This window comes from Artemia franciscana, chromosome 8 (assembly GCF_032884065.1).
Source record: "Artemia franciscana chromosome 8, ASM3288406v1, whole genome shotgun sequence".
NCBI classification, from domain to species: Eukaryota; Metazoa; Arthropoda; class Branchiopoda; order Anostraca; family Artemiidae; genus Artemia; species Artemia franciscana.
This window is the reverse complement of record NC_088870.1, coordinates 39392259-39405069: the sequence shown is the minus strand read 5'-3', so window position 1 is coordinate 39405069 and position 12811 is coordinate 39392259. Positions and strand designations below refer to the sequence as shown.

The following is a 12811-nucleotide window of genomic DNA, read 5'->3' as shown; positions in this document are numbered from 1 at the left end:
CCTGATAAAAAAGGCATTAGGCAAGGTGCCGTGTTATCCCCGAGCATTTTTAACTGTGTTTTAGCTTCGTGTCTCCAACGTCTTCAACCGTCAATTTTTTACAATGATAATTTAGGCATTAGTCACGTTGCATATGCTGATGATGTTCTGCTTCTTAGCATTTGTGTCCCGGTGCTTTGTTGATGGTGATTGCTAATCGAACATTCCTTGTGTCCCGGTCGCTTTCTCTTTGATTGTCCCGGTCGTCATTTATATTCCCTATGTCCCGGTGTACCGGTCGTCATTTGTGTCCCGATGTCCCGGTGCGTAATTTCGTCAATCAACAAACATGACGTCAGTCGACACACAAACATGACGTTACTCGACACACACACACACACAGACAACTTATTTTTTATATATATATAGATTCTTTGCTGTCCCATTTTCTGTCCATATAAATAGATTGTCAGGTTTACCAACTCTTGAACATGCAACATAATAATTGTCTATGGGAAAACAATACCTATTCAGATCTATACCGCATTTTTCTAATGATTGCCCTTGAGCTTTGTTGATGGTTAATGCTAATGGAACATTCCCTGTGTCCCCGTCGTCATTTATATATCCCCCTTTGCCCGCGGCGTCCCCGTTGTAGTTCTGTCCCTGTGTCCTGGTCCTCATTTATATTCTCTGTGTCCCGGTCGTCATTTGTGTCAGGTATCCCAGTCTGTAATTTCTGTTTGAGCGTCCCGGTCGTCATTTATATTCCCTCTGTCTCGGTGTCCCCGTCGTCATGTGTGTCCCGGTGCTCCGGTCTGTAATTTCTCTTTGAGTGTCCCGGTCGTCATTTATATTCCCTGTGTCCCGGTCGTCATTTGTGTCCTGGTGTCCTGGTCTGTAGTGTCATCTTATAATGACGTCATATACAAAGCCTTATATACTCATAATGACGTCAAATGAAAACCCACAAACAAACAAACATGCAGATATACAACTTATTTTTATATATATAGATATAGTTTCTTTTTTAGTTTTTTTCGTTTTAGTTTTTTTCTTTTTTAGTTTTTTTTCTTAGTTTTTTTTTTTCTTTTTTAGTTTTTCTTTTTATTAATTTCATTCTAACATTGACACTTCGAAAAATCTTTACGTGCCAAGCATGCTAAAGCTCCAACAATTTATAATAAACCGCAAAAATTTGGGTATTTGTTTTAGTGTTTTCGAATTACTTTAATCTATTGTCAAAATATATTGAAAAATTTGTGCAATTCCCAGTTTTATTAGCTTTTAGTTTTTTAGCTTTTTTATTTTTTTTCCTTTTTAGTTTTTTACCTTTTTTATTTTTTCCGTTTTTTCTTTTTCCTTTTTTTCTTTTTTTAATTTTTTTTATTTTTTAGTTTTTTTTTAGTTTTTTCTTTTTAGTTTTTTAGTTTTTTAGTTTTTTTTTACCATTTTCTATTGTCAAAATATTTCAAAATATTTATGCAATTCCCAGTTTTTACATTTTAAGTTTCAGTTTTCTTTTTCTTCTTTATTTTTCAGACGTCATATGTCTGGCGTAATAGACATAGTGTAACAGACATAGCAGACAGACAACTTATTTTTATATATATAGAAGATAGAATAGAATAAGATAGATAGATAGAAGATATATTACACTTTCTCTATCACTCTATATTAATCATTTATTCGAATTTACAATCCATATGAGTAGTTACTGAGTAGCCCATTGGCTTTGATGCTCTCTTTTAAATTCGAAGGATTAGAGTTCAAGTCAGTTTGGTGTAGCTAGCTCGGTAACCCCGAATTCGTTTAAAAATATGTTTTGACTCTCGCTGTCCAGATGGATTTTCATCTAACTGCGCGGTTTTGCGTTCTTTAGCCGCAAGCCTGTTTTAATGCTGTTCTGGTTCTTTTCTTACTTTCTCTATCAGCCGCAAGCCTGTATTCATGCTGTTCTTGTGATTCCTCCGCACGCTTTCTTATCTTACTTTCTCCATCATCTGCAAGTCTTTTCGCATAGACTCTTTGAGCAGCTTCCTCGGCTGTTGCCATTGTAGGTTCTTCAGTCATTTTACAATTAAAAGTTTCTCTTTCAACGATCTTCTTACAATTAAAAATTTGTCTTTAAACATTTTCTTAAATACTTATAATGACGTCATATACTAAGCATCGTCATAACAAACATGACGACAACTAACTTCATGACGACATACAGCTCAGTCCTTATAATGACGTCAGTCGACAGACAGACAGACACACAAACAAACAACTTATCTATCTATCTATATATATCTATCTATCTATCTATCTATCTATCTATCTATCTATCAATCAATCAATCTATCTATCTATATATATATAAAAATAAGTTGTCTGTGTGTGTGTGTGTGTGTGTGTGTGTGTGTCTTTCGAGTGACCCCATGTTTGTGTGTTGACTGACGTCATGTTTCCGACTGACGAAATTACAGACCGGGACATCGGGACACAAATGACGACCGGGACACTCAAAGAGAAAGCGACCGGGACACAAGGAATGTTCGATTAGCAATCACCATCAACAAAGCACCGGGGCACAAATGACAACCGGGACACAGGGAGTATAAATGACGACCAGGACATAAGTAAAAAAAAACTAAAAAAACTAAAAAAAAGGTAAAAACTACAAAAAAACTAAAAAGAAAAAAAAACTAAAAACTAATAAAAAAAACTAAAAAAGCTAAAAAACTAAAAAAAAACTAAAAAAGAAAAAAATGAAAAAAAGAAAAAAAATGAAAAATAAAGGAGAAAAACAAAACTAAAAAATTGAAATAAAAAAACTAAAAAGAAAAACTAAAAAAACTAAAAAAAAAAGTAAAAACCAATAAAAAACTAAAAAGAAAAAAAGGGAAAAATGCAAAAATTTATTTCATCATATACCCTTTCAAAAACGAATGTATATACAGACCGGGACACCAGGATACAAATGACGACCGGGACACAGGGAATATAAATGACGACCGGGACACAGGGACACAACTACAACGGGGACGCCGGGGGGCACAGGGGGATATATAAATGACGACGGCGACACAGGGAATGTTCAATTAGCAATCACCATCAACAAAGCTCAAGGGCAATCATTAGAATCATGAGGTATCACTAATAAAACTAAAAAAAAGGTAAAAAACTAAAAACTAAAAAAAGACCAATTCAAAAACGAATGTATATACAGACCGGGACACCGGGACAAAAATGACGACTGGGACACCGGGACACAAGGAATATAAATGACGCCCGGGACACTCAAAGAGAAATCACAGACTGGGACACCGGGACACAGAGACACAACTACAACGGGGACGCTGGTGGGGGCACAGGGGGATATATAAATGACGACGGCGACACAGGGAATGGTCGATTAGCAATCACCATCAACAAAGCTCATGAGCAATCATTAGAATCATGAGGTATAGATCTGAATACGGATTGTTTTCCTATGGACCATTATATATTGCATGTTCAAGAGTCGGTAAACCTGACAATCTATTTATATGCACAGACAATGGGACATTAAAGAATGTTGTATATTCGCAAGTTCTACGTAGTTAAAAACATGATCACCTGATTGGAGCTTGTCCCAGCTCACCAGCACCTCCCAAGTGTTCCAGATGTTCTGGCCCTCATGTGAATTCCAAGAAAAACCCTCGCCAAGCCTCACCAAAATGTGCAAATTGCACTATGGAACACGTAAGTTTTAGCCTGAAATGCAAAGTTCTCCGATCGGCTCTCAACAACGCTAATAAATGAATGCTCAAACTCCGTTTAGCTTTGTTTCCCTTAATATTAATGGTACAAAAGACAAGGATCTACTGATAAGTGAGCTACTTGAAAATGATATTGTGTTTCTACAGGAGCACCTTCTCTCTAAAGTGAATGTTGATAGCCTAAAGCGTTCTCGAACCCATTATACCTTCTTTAGAGCCGCCCAAAAAACCCGTGGAAGACCATCAGGAGGTCTGGCCATCTATTTCAGACACAAGACTCAGCCAATATTATTGCAAAGCGACGCTAACATCTTAGCGATAAAATGTGGTGATACCGCATTTATAAACATATATTTCCTCTGTAATAAAAAGACTGTGCAGTCATTGTCTAGTTTTTCACAAGCATGTAATCGCCTACGAACACTACTTAGCGACCTTTCAAAACAAAATACCAAATGAGTTCTCGCCGGCGACATGAACACTGACTTATTATCTAATTCCGACCGATCTTAAATCTTTCTCTAATCACTACCTGGAGGATTCCATCTTGCTGATAAAGATCTTCCATTTACTTATATTCACAATCGTGGTGGTCTTACTTCCAACCTTGATCATGTAATTGTGTCAGATTCAACTCTACTTTCATCAATAGTTCATGTGGAAGACTCTAAAATCGACGACGATCATTTACCAATCACGTGCCAACTATCTTGCTCCATGGCGACCTCTGTGCAACATAACTCTCCCAAGTGGTTCTCAAAGTTAAATTGGGAAAATACCAATGTTCCACTTTATGTATTGACATTGTCCCAGTTATTATCATCTATTAAAGTGCCTTTCTACTTATTGCAAACATCTACATCTATATCTACAACTTCAACTCGGATAGATATCAACTTGTATTATCAGCAAATAGTGTTCTGTCTAAAGTCTGCCGCTAAAACAGCTGTACCCTCCGAGTGCGTGCTAACGGGTACTCGCAATCCCTTTTGGAAAGCTGATCCTAAAGTGAAGATAGCTAAACAAAAAGCTAAGTTCTGGCTCCGTATGTGGATAGCCTGTAATCGTCCTTCTTCTGGTTCAGTACATCAAATAAAACAGAAAACCAAGCGAGAGTACAAATATTCCCTGCGTAGAGCGAGACTGAATGCCCGGGATGGTCCTTGTGACAAGAAATCCTGGGATCGTGTTATAAACAGTGTTAAGTGTTCACCTCCAGTTAATTCGTCTCTTCGGCTATGTGACTTCGTTTCTCATTATAAAAATATTTTGCTTTCGTTTAATATTAATCCCCAAAATCATTTTACAAAGCTTGTCAACTGAATCCTCCCAATTCGTATCAACCTATCTCAAGTGTTGTCAGTGGAATCTGGTGTTATACTCCGAGCTCTTATGCAAGTGAATAAGTCTGAGTCTCTCGATAGTGATGGTCTTTTCTTCAGGTTTTTTGCTTATGATTGCCCTGAACTGCTGAAGCATTTGCAGTTATTGTTTCAGATGTGTTTGGCACAGTCCGTTGTGCCAGATAGTTTTTTGTCCGGTTGTATATCTCCCATAGTTAAGAGGGGTAAGGACCCCAGTGCTTGCTCTAATTATCGTCCTATTACTGTGTCTTATTTTGTTAGTAAGCTATTTGAATATGTACTGCTACCGGCCATTAACTCCAAGTGCAATTTTACACCCTTCCAGCTTGGTTTTAGAAAAGGTATGGGCTGTTTTCAAGCTCACCATATTGTGGGTCGGCTAATGAAACAAGCTGTTGCTCAAAAAAGTCCCCTGTATGGTTTGACTGTTGACATATCTAGTGCTTTTGATAATGTAATTCATTCAAATACTTTGTTTTCTCTAGCAGCCTCGGGTGTTAACCTTTTTATTGTTTCCGTGCTTAAGTATTGGTATGCTAATTCTTCAGTTAGGGTGAAGTGGAATGGTACGGTAGGGGAGTATATTCCTGATAAAAAAGGCATTAGGCAAGGTGCCGTGTTATCCCCGAGCATTTTTAAATGTGTTTTAGCTTCGTGTCTCCAACGTCTTCAACCGTCAATTTTTTACAATGATAATTTAGGCATTAGTCACGTTGCATATGCTGATGATGTTCTGCTTCTTAGCATTTGTGTCCCGGTCGCTTTCTCTTTGATTGTCCAGGTCGTCATTTATATTCCTTATGTCCCGGTGTCCCGGTCGTCATTTGTGTCCCGATGTCCCGGTCGTCATTTGTGTCCCGATGTCCCGGTGCGTAATTTCGTCAATCAACAAACATAACGTCAGTCGACACACAAACATGACGTCACTTGACACACACACACACACTGACAACTTATTTTTTATATATATATAGATTCTTTGCTGTCCCATTTTCTGTCCATATAAATAGATTGTCAGGTTTACCAACTCTTGAACATGCAACATAATAATTGTCTATGGGAAAACAATCCCTATTCAGATCTATACCGCATTTTTCTAAAGATTGCCCTTCAGCTTTGGTGATTGCTAATCCTGATGGTATAGAAGTCTTTATGAATAGCGGTAGAATATAGAAAGAATTTGCCTTAGAATGAAGACATTTCTTTTTTCTTTTCCTAGTTGTTTCTGTTTCTGTTACCTTTTATTTTTGTTTGTTGGGCGCATGGGTCGTGGTGTGGTTATTCTTGACATGGTGGTAATATCTGATAATGGATAGAGATAGTGATGGAATTCCAGAATTTGAGCAAGATTCTCTTTTGTTTCATTCAGTTTTCCAAAATATTGTAGCTAGTGATAATGAAGATAATAGCAGCATTTTTGATATACCAAAAAGTCAATATTTATTTTGAATGGATTGGCAAAGAAGAATTCTAGAACAAGGATGATATCGTTTTGGAATTGCCGGGCTGGAGGACTGCAAGGGATACAATTGACACTTTTCTATCGATATCTGATACGGACATATTTGGTTTATGCGAAACTTTTTTAAAAGGGTTTTCAATTGAAAGTGTTCATGTTGATGGTTATCAATTGTTTCATGTTGGGAGGGGTATGCAAAAGAAAGGTGGTCTTGGTGTTATAATTAAAAGTTGCATACCAGCCCGTGCAAGACTAGATTTTTTGCCAATGAATATTGAAATGTTATTTGAGTCTTGTGTTGTTGAATGTTTTTTTCCAAATAATGAGAAGATTCTAATCGCAGTTATTTACCGTAGTCCGTTAGCTAGTTAGATAAAATTTAGGAATTGTTTTGAAAAATTCTTGGATAAATTAGCTAGTCTTAATACTTCTTATCTAGCTATGGGATATTTTAGTATTGACTTAATGAACCTCGTTTCTGCTAATCAGAATTGACTGGATAGTAACACTTTGAGGTTTTTACAATGTCCGCTATCTCATGGATTATATCCTGTATGTTTTGTACCATCCAGGATAACTGATACGCCATATTCACTAATTGATAATATTTTTTCACCTGAAAAGTGCTGTTAGTACATACGTCATTCCTGATGATTCATCTGATCACTGCATACTTATGGCTGATTTTTCGCTATATTTCCCATAAAATGAAAAGAAGTCAACAAAGCGAAGAGACTTTGGGGAAAAAATTTGTTAAAATTAAAAGAAGCACTCGATGACGTAGGGTGGAGTTCATTAATTGATTAAATGGATCCAGATCAATCCTTAGATAATTTTTATAATATATTGACCAAAAAGCTGGATAAATTTTCCCCGTATAGAAATCTGAAAGGAAAGAGGCAAACACCAAGAAAACCATGGGTAAATGCATCGCTTTTGAAGTCTATTAATGAAAAAAATCGTCTATATAAAATTAAAATGAAGTATCCCACTGAAATAAATATAATTCGTTTTAAAAATTATAAGAATCTGTTAGTAAGGATTCTTAGAGAAAATGAAAGAGTACATTATGAAAATTCATTTAAAAATTCTGATTCTTCTCCAAAAACTTGGAATTTAATTAAGGATAAAATTGGAAAAAATAAAAAGCTATCACATCCTGAGGTATTAATTAATATAAATGGTGTAGAAGTTAGAGAACCGCAAGATGTTGCTAATATGTTTAGTGATTATTTTGCTGGTGTTGGTCAAGCAATTGTTTCAGCAGGAATAGATTTGTCCCCTTACAGGTCGCATAAAGAATATTTACCCCAGAATGAATGTACGAGTATATTTCTGGCCCCTGTTAGTTTAGCTTGTTTAGATGATGATTTCCATGTGGCTGCTGTTTTCTATGATATAAAAAAAGTATTTGACACTTGAAATCATGAAATTCTTCTTAACATGATGATAAATTCCGGCATAAGAGGGAAAGGATTACAACTTTTTAGATCATACCTCTGCGGACGCAAAATCAGAGTAGAGTTCGGTGGAAAATTACTAATTTAAAAAGTCTTATTGATATTGGTGTCCCCCAAGGCTCAGTATTAGGTACACTTTTATTTTTGATTTATGTTAATGATCTTCCACGAGGTTTGTATGAGAATATTAGCCATGCAATTCTATTTGCAGATGATATAGCTATAACAGCTAAAGCTAGGGATTCATTGACATTGATCGAAAACCTGACTATAAGTGTTACCTCAGTAAATCGATGGTTTGTTTCCAATAATCTAGTACCAAATTTTGCAAAAACTAATTTTATGGCTTTTGGTCGATCAAAAAATGCACTCGAGAGATTTCTTGTCAGAGGCTTCAGGTTGGTGACCAAAATATTTGTAGGGTCCAATCATATCGTTATTTAGGTTGATCCCCTTTTGTCTTCATAATCATATTGAGTATTTAAGATTAAAACTTGCTCAAAATATTGAGTCGATGTATCGTGTGAAGAATATTTTTCCTTTTACCAATTTAAAAATAATTTGCCACTCTAATTACTTCTTAATTGAATTACTGCTCAGTTGTATACCTTAATACATTTTGGATGTATATAAAACCCTTACAGGTACTACAAAATAGGGCAATAAGAATACTTGGAAATTTCTTACATCGACCTTCCAAACTTGAAAGTGTTTCGGAAACTAAAACATTATTCCTCTTCTTAAATTTGTTTGATTTAAATGATATACGAGTTTTAAATACTTACCATATGGTAAGTATTTACCATACCATATGACATTTTCAAATCCAAAATTGTAAAAATTATTTCTGTGACAAATCTCTGTTAATTTTACTTCCTCGTTCGGATTGTCGGAGATCTGGGATGTATCGAATTCCTTTTGTAAGTTCTGAAAGATCAAGGTTTTCGATTAGGTACCAAATACCCTTCATTGCTAACAATTATGAGCTGAATGATAAAATTATGTTTGATCCTTCCCAAAAATCTCAGCTAAATTTAAAAAAGCAAATATTAAAGATTGTTTGCTAAAATTTTGACTATTCACCATTGATGATGGAAAATTATTTGATCTTCTTATTTGTGTGTTTGTTTTTGTGTCCTTTTGTCTGGGATGGCCTCCCATGCCCCTCCTGCCCGATATTTATATATTTACTTATCTTTTCTGAGTTTTTTCTATTTTGTTTGTCTTTTACCGTATTATATTTTGAAATCATTGTTACAATGAGATGTTGATGTTTTTTCTTATGTTTTTGCACGTCCCAGCCTTATGAGCTCTGCTCTCTGTTGGGGCATAATATTGTTTGTGTATTTTTTGAGTTGAATAAAGAAAAAGTTGAGTTAGTTGAATGCAAGAATAGATACAAAAACTGGAATTTTTTTTTTTTTTTTTTTTTTTTTTTTTTTTTTTTTTTTTTTTTTTTTTTTTTTTTTTTTTAAGGAAAACCAAAAATAATTGACCCATATTTCCTACCCCAAATCCAGCTAATAGGAGTCCAGCCTAATACAGGTTAAATTTTAATTACTTTTAGGTTTATTGACAAACAACTCTAATTTTCACCTTCTCTCCTTCACTTGATTAGATGCAATCCCTTTTTTCTTATTGTTAGGCGTTTCTGTTCTTTTCTGGTTTTTATTAGCATTGAACATGCCTTGTTTGATGCTTATTTTTTATTTTGAAAAATTGTGTTTTTTATCTTAGCTTGTCATTTTTTGGTGGCCGGTGTTAACCTCCCTGGAAAATTCCCACCCCCTGCAGGAAATACCGCCCCCAGAAAATAACTGTATTGTCGACATTTTGACTGACGAATTCAGACACTTCGAACTGGCCCTTTAAGGAGTTTTAGAAACTCATATCTTCAAATTCATTTCGTTTTTAATTAATTTCAATTAATTTTTAAATTTGTTCATATTTCAAATAAAAATTTCGAAATATAGAAAATAATTAAGTTTTTCAAAAGTTCTCAAAAGAATAACAATTTTCTTAAATAGTAAATATTGCTGTGGATGAAAAATTGCAACCAGCACAAGCAGAATCTGCAGGCAATGAGAGTGAAACTACTGTCCCTCTGAATGCTCTAATGTTTAGAGTGTCGTTGGTACTTTGCTGTAAAGAAAATATATTTAAACAGTTTTCTTTTGTTATTATTACACAAATAACAGCTGTAATGTCATCTAATCTTCATTGCAAACAACACATATTTTGAAGTGTTTTGTTTGTCAAAAGAGCAACAGAAAAATCACAATGCTAGTCAAAGGTTACAGGAAAGAAAGGTTGTGGAATGGCTAATGACAAAACTTCAGAAAATCAAACATACTCAAATATTTTGTTCCTTGAGTACCAAAACACACCTGTTGAAGGTGGATATTCTCTACTTCAGCTCTTTATAAGCAGCAAATTACCCATGATGGTCCCAGTGTTGACATCACCTTTGCAACTCAAGGTAGTTAGGAACCATATTTTTGAGAAAATCATAAAGAAAGGGATAAATCTAGACAACAGACCTTGCAAGACAATAACACCAAGGAACTGAAAGAATTGAACCAAGAAAATATATTTTAATTGAAAGTTGATGAAAATCATAAATGGTAAAGAGGCATAACAAATAAAAAAGTTGAGGCAGTTAAAGTGCTTATACCTAGTACACTTGGAAGATGACTTCATGCTTTGTCACCACATAAAGCACAAAATAGAACCAATCATAACTGAAATGGCATTAACGTCAACCTACTGATTTATTGATGGTTGTGGTAACTAGTACCCACAACTAGACATGTACCCAAGTAGAACAACAGAAAAAAGTAACATTACAATGCCTGCTACAGTAATATCACTGGTAAATAAGCACCAGTCCTGCACCTGAGGGAAGAGTCATGCACTCTGGTAGACTTCTTAACCACCTTTTTGTATGAACCTGAGCATAGATTGCTGTTGCAATTTAGCCCACCCATGATAAAAGTCAATTCAACCTAAGAGGAAAATGAGTACTTGTCAGTTATTCCGACCACTCTCAAGATTGCAGTTAGGTTAATCATAATGAAATATACCGACATATGATGAAAATATAATGCTTTAGAAACAAAACTATGGAAACTACAACAGAGAATACGGAAAGCAGGTTGCCCATAATGCATTATATTAAACGCAAAACATAACCTAACCAGCTCTATATATTAAATATTTAATTAAAATATACCTGTACAGTAGTTTATCTCACTGAGACTAAGCTAATTATCTTCGAATGCAGACAGAGAAACTGGTTTTAAACAGATCAAACTCCTTGAGTGGGGTCGTGATAACTGTCACGTACCGAAAAATGAATCATGTTGCCTCATTCGTTTGCTTTGCCTTTGTTTTTATGTTTTGGCATTTTGCTTATGTACTTTATCTGTTGGTGTTGCCCTTAGATAGTTGAAATCAAGTAAAGACTTTAGAACTAGAATATATTATAGGGTAAATTAAGACAATAAAGAATAGTAAATCAAAAGAATACATTCTAATAACTCTTCAGACCAACATTACAGAGTATACTTTTCTTAAAGCCAGTCTCAAGGCCTCTTAGTTCTAATTTACTTGTTACTAATATACACTTTTGTAACTTGAAATATCCTTTCATTTACCTTAACATTTTAGAAAAATGGAATCACCTAGTAAAGGTGAACAAGTTGCCAAGACTGAATTTGCAACTCCTCGAAGTTCAGCACCATCATTGTTAAGCAGTTTATTGTATGCTCCTCGAACTGGTCTTAGTGCTGGAATGGACATGGTCATGAGTCTTCCTGGAGCTTTTGGACAAGGGCCAGGGATCCTTTATTCAGGAGCAACTAATGCTATGAATGTCACATGTGAAATGATTAAGACAAGAATTCCAAGCCTCCCTTTTGGCTCAGATTGGACAGGAAGTGATCATGAAGAAGATTCTCTAAGTTTGGATTTGGATGAGAATCATTTTGCTGCACCTGAGGTAAACCCCTTATGTAACTATTGCTTGTACTATGACCTTGCCTGCCGACAAGGGTGAGTAGAATTCTCCACAGAATTGGTTCAAACAGTTTTCCAATAGAAAAACGAAAAATTACTTGCTAAGGATGTACTTATTTTGTTTTGACACTCCCCTATCTAAAAAAAAATACTCCTGATACCTCTTCCTAATAGTAGTACTTGTTTGCCGCTATCTTCCTGAAATCAAACAATTCGTGGTAACGAATTGTAGTAAGGAGCGACCTGGCTCAATAGTGACCCAAACTCTAAAAAAAGGAATTTTGAGACCAATAGTTACATCAAAAAAATCGCATTTTTGGGCTGATTCTAAATATATAAGTTCCATCAAGTTTAATTTTACCCATCAAAAATTATGAACCTGAGAAAATTTGCCTTATTTAGAAAATAGGGCTTAAGACCCCCTAAAAGTAAAAGAATCTTAGCGAAAATCACACCATCAGATGCAGCATATCAGAGAACCCTACTATAGAAGTTTCAAGCTCCTATCTACAAAAATTGGGAATTTTGTATTTTTTCCCAGAAGACAGATCAGTGATGCATGTTTTTTTTTTCCCAGGGGTGTTTTTGTCGACCCAGTGGTCCTAGAATGTCACGGAGAGGGCTCATTCTAAATTAAAAGTTTTAGTGCCCTTTAAAAGCGACCAAAAAAATTAGAGGGCATCTAGGCCCCTCCCACCCTCATTTTTTCCCAAAGTCACTTGATCAAAATTTTGAGATATCCATGTTTTTCAGTGTGGTCGAAAAACCTAATAATTATGTCTTTCA

The 12811-nt window shown here is 35.2% G+C and overlaps 1 protein-coding gene across 5 annotated transcripts in view; it reads left to right on the top strand.

The window, feature by feature from the left end:
- The window catches only part of LOC136030408 (uncharacterized), a 22686-nt gene extending 10479 nt beyond the window's left edge, over positions 1-12207 (top strand). For 2 of the 5 annotated variants that reach the window (XM_065709368.1, XM_065709370.1), the window contains one exon: positions 11678-12207. In XM_065709368.1, coding sequence (XP_065565440.1) covers positions 11682-12065 — 384 coding nt within the window. In that variant the 5' untranslated portion in view covers positions 11678-11681 and the 3' untranslated portion in view covers positions 12066-12207. Of the gene's footprint in view, positions 1-9525; positions 9554-11677 lie in introns of those variants that run through there. The other 3 variants (XM_065709369.1, XM_065709366.1, XM_065709365.1) reach the window with 3 other exon arrangements.
- The last annotated feature ends 604 nt before the right edge of the window (positions 12208-12811 follow it).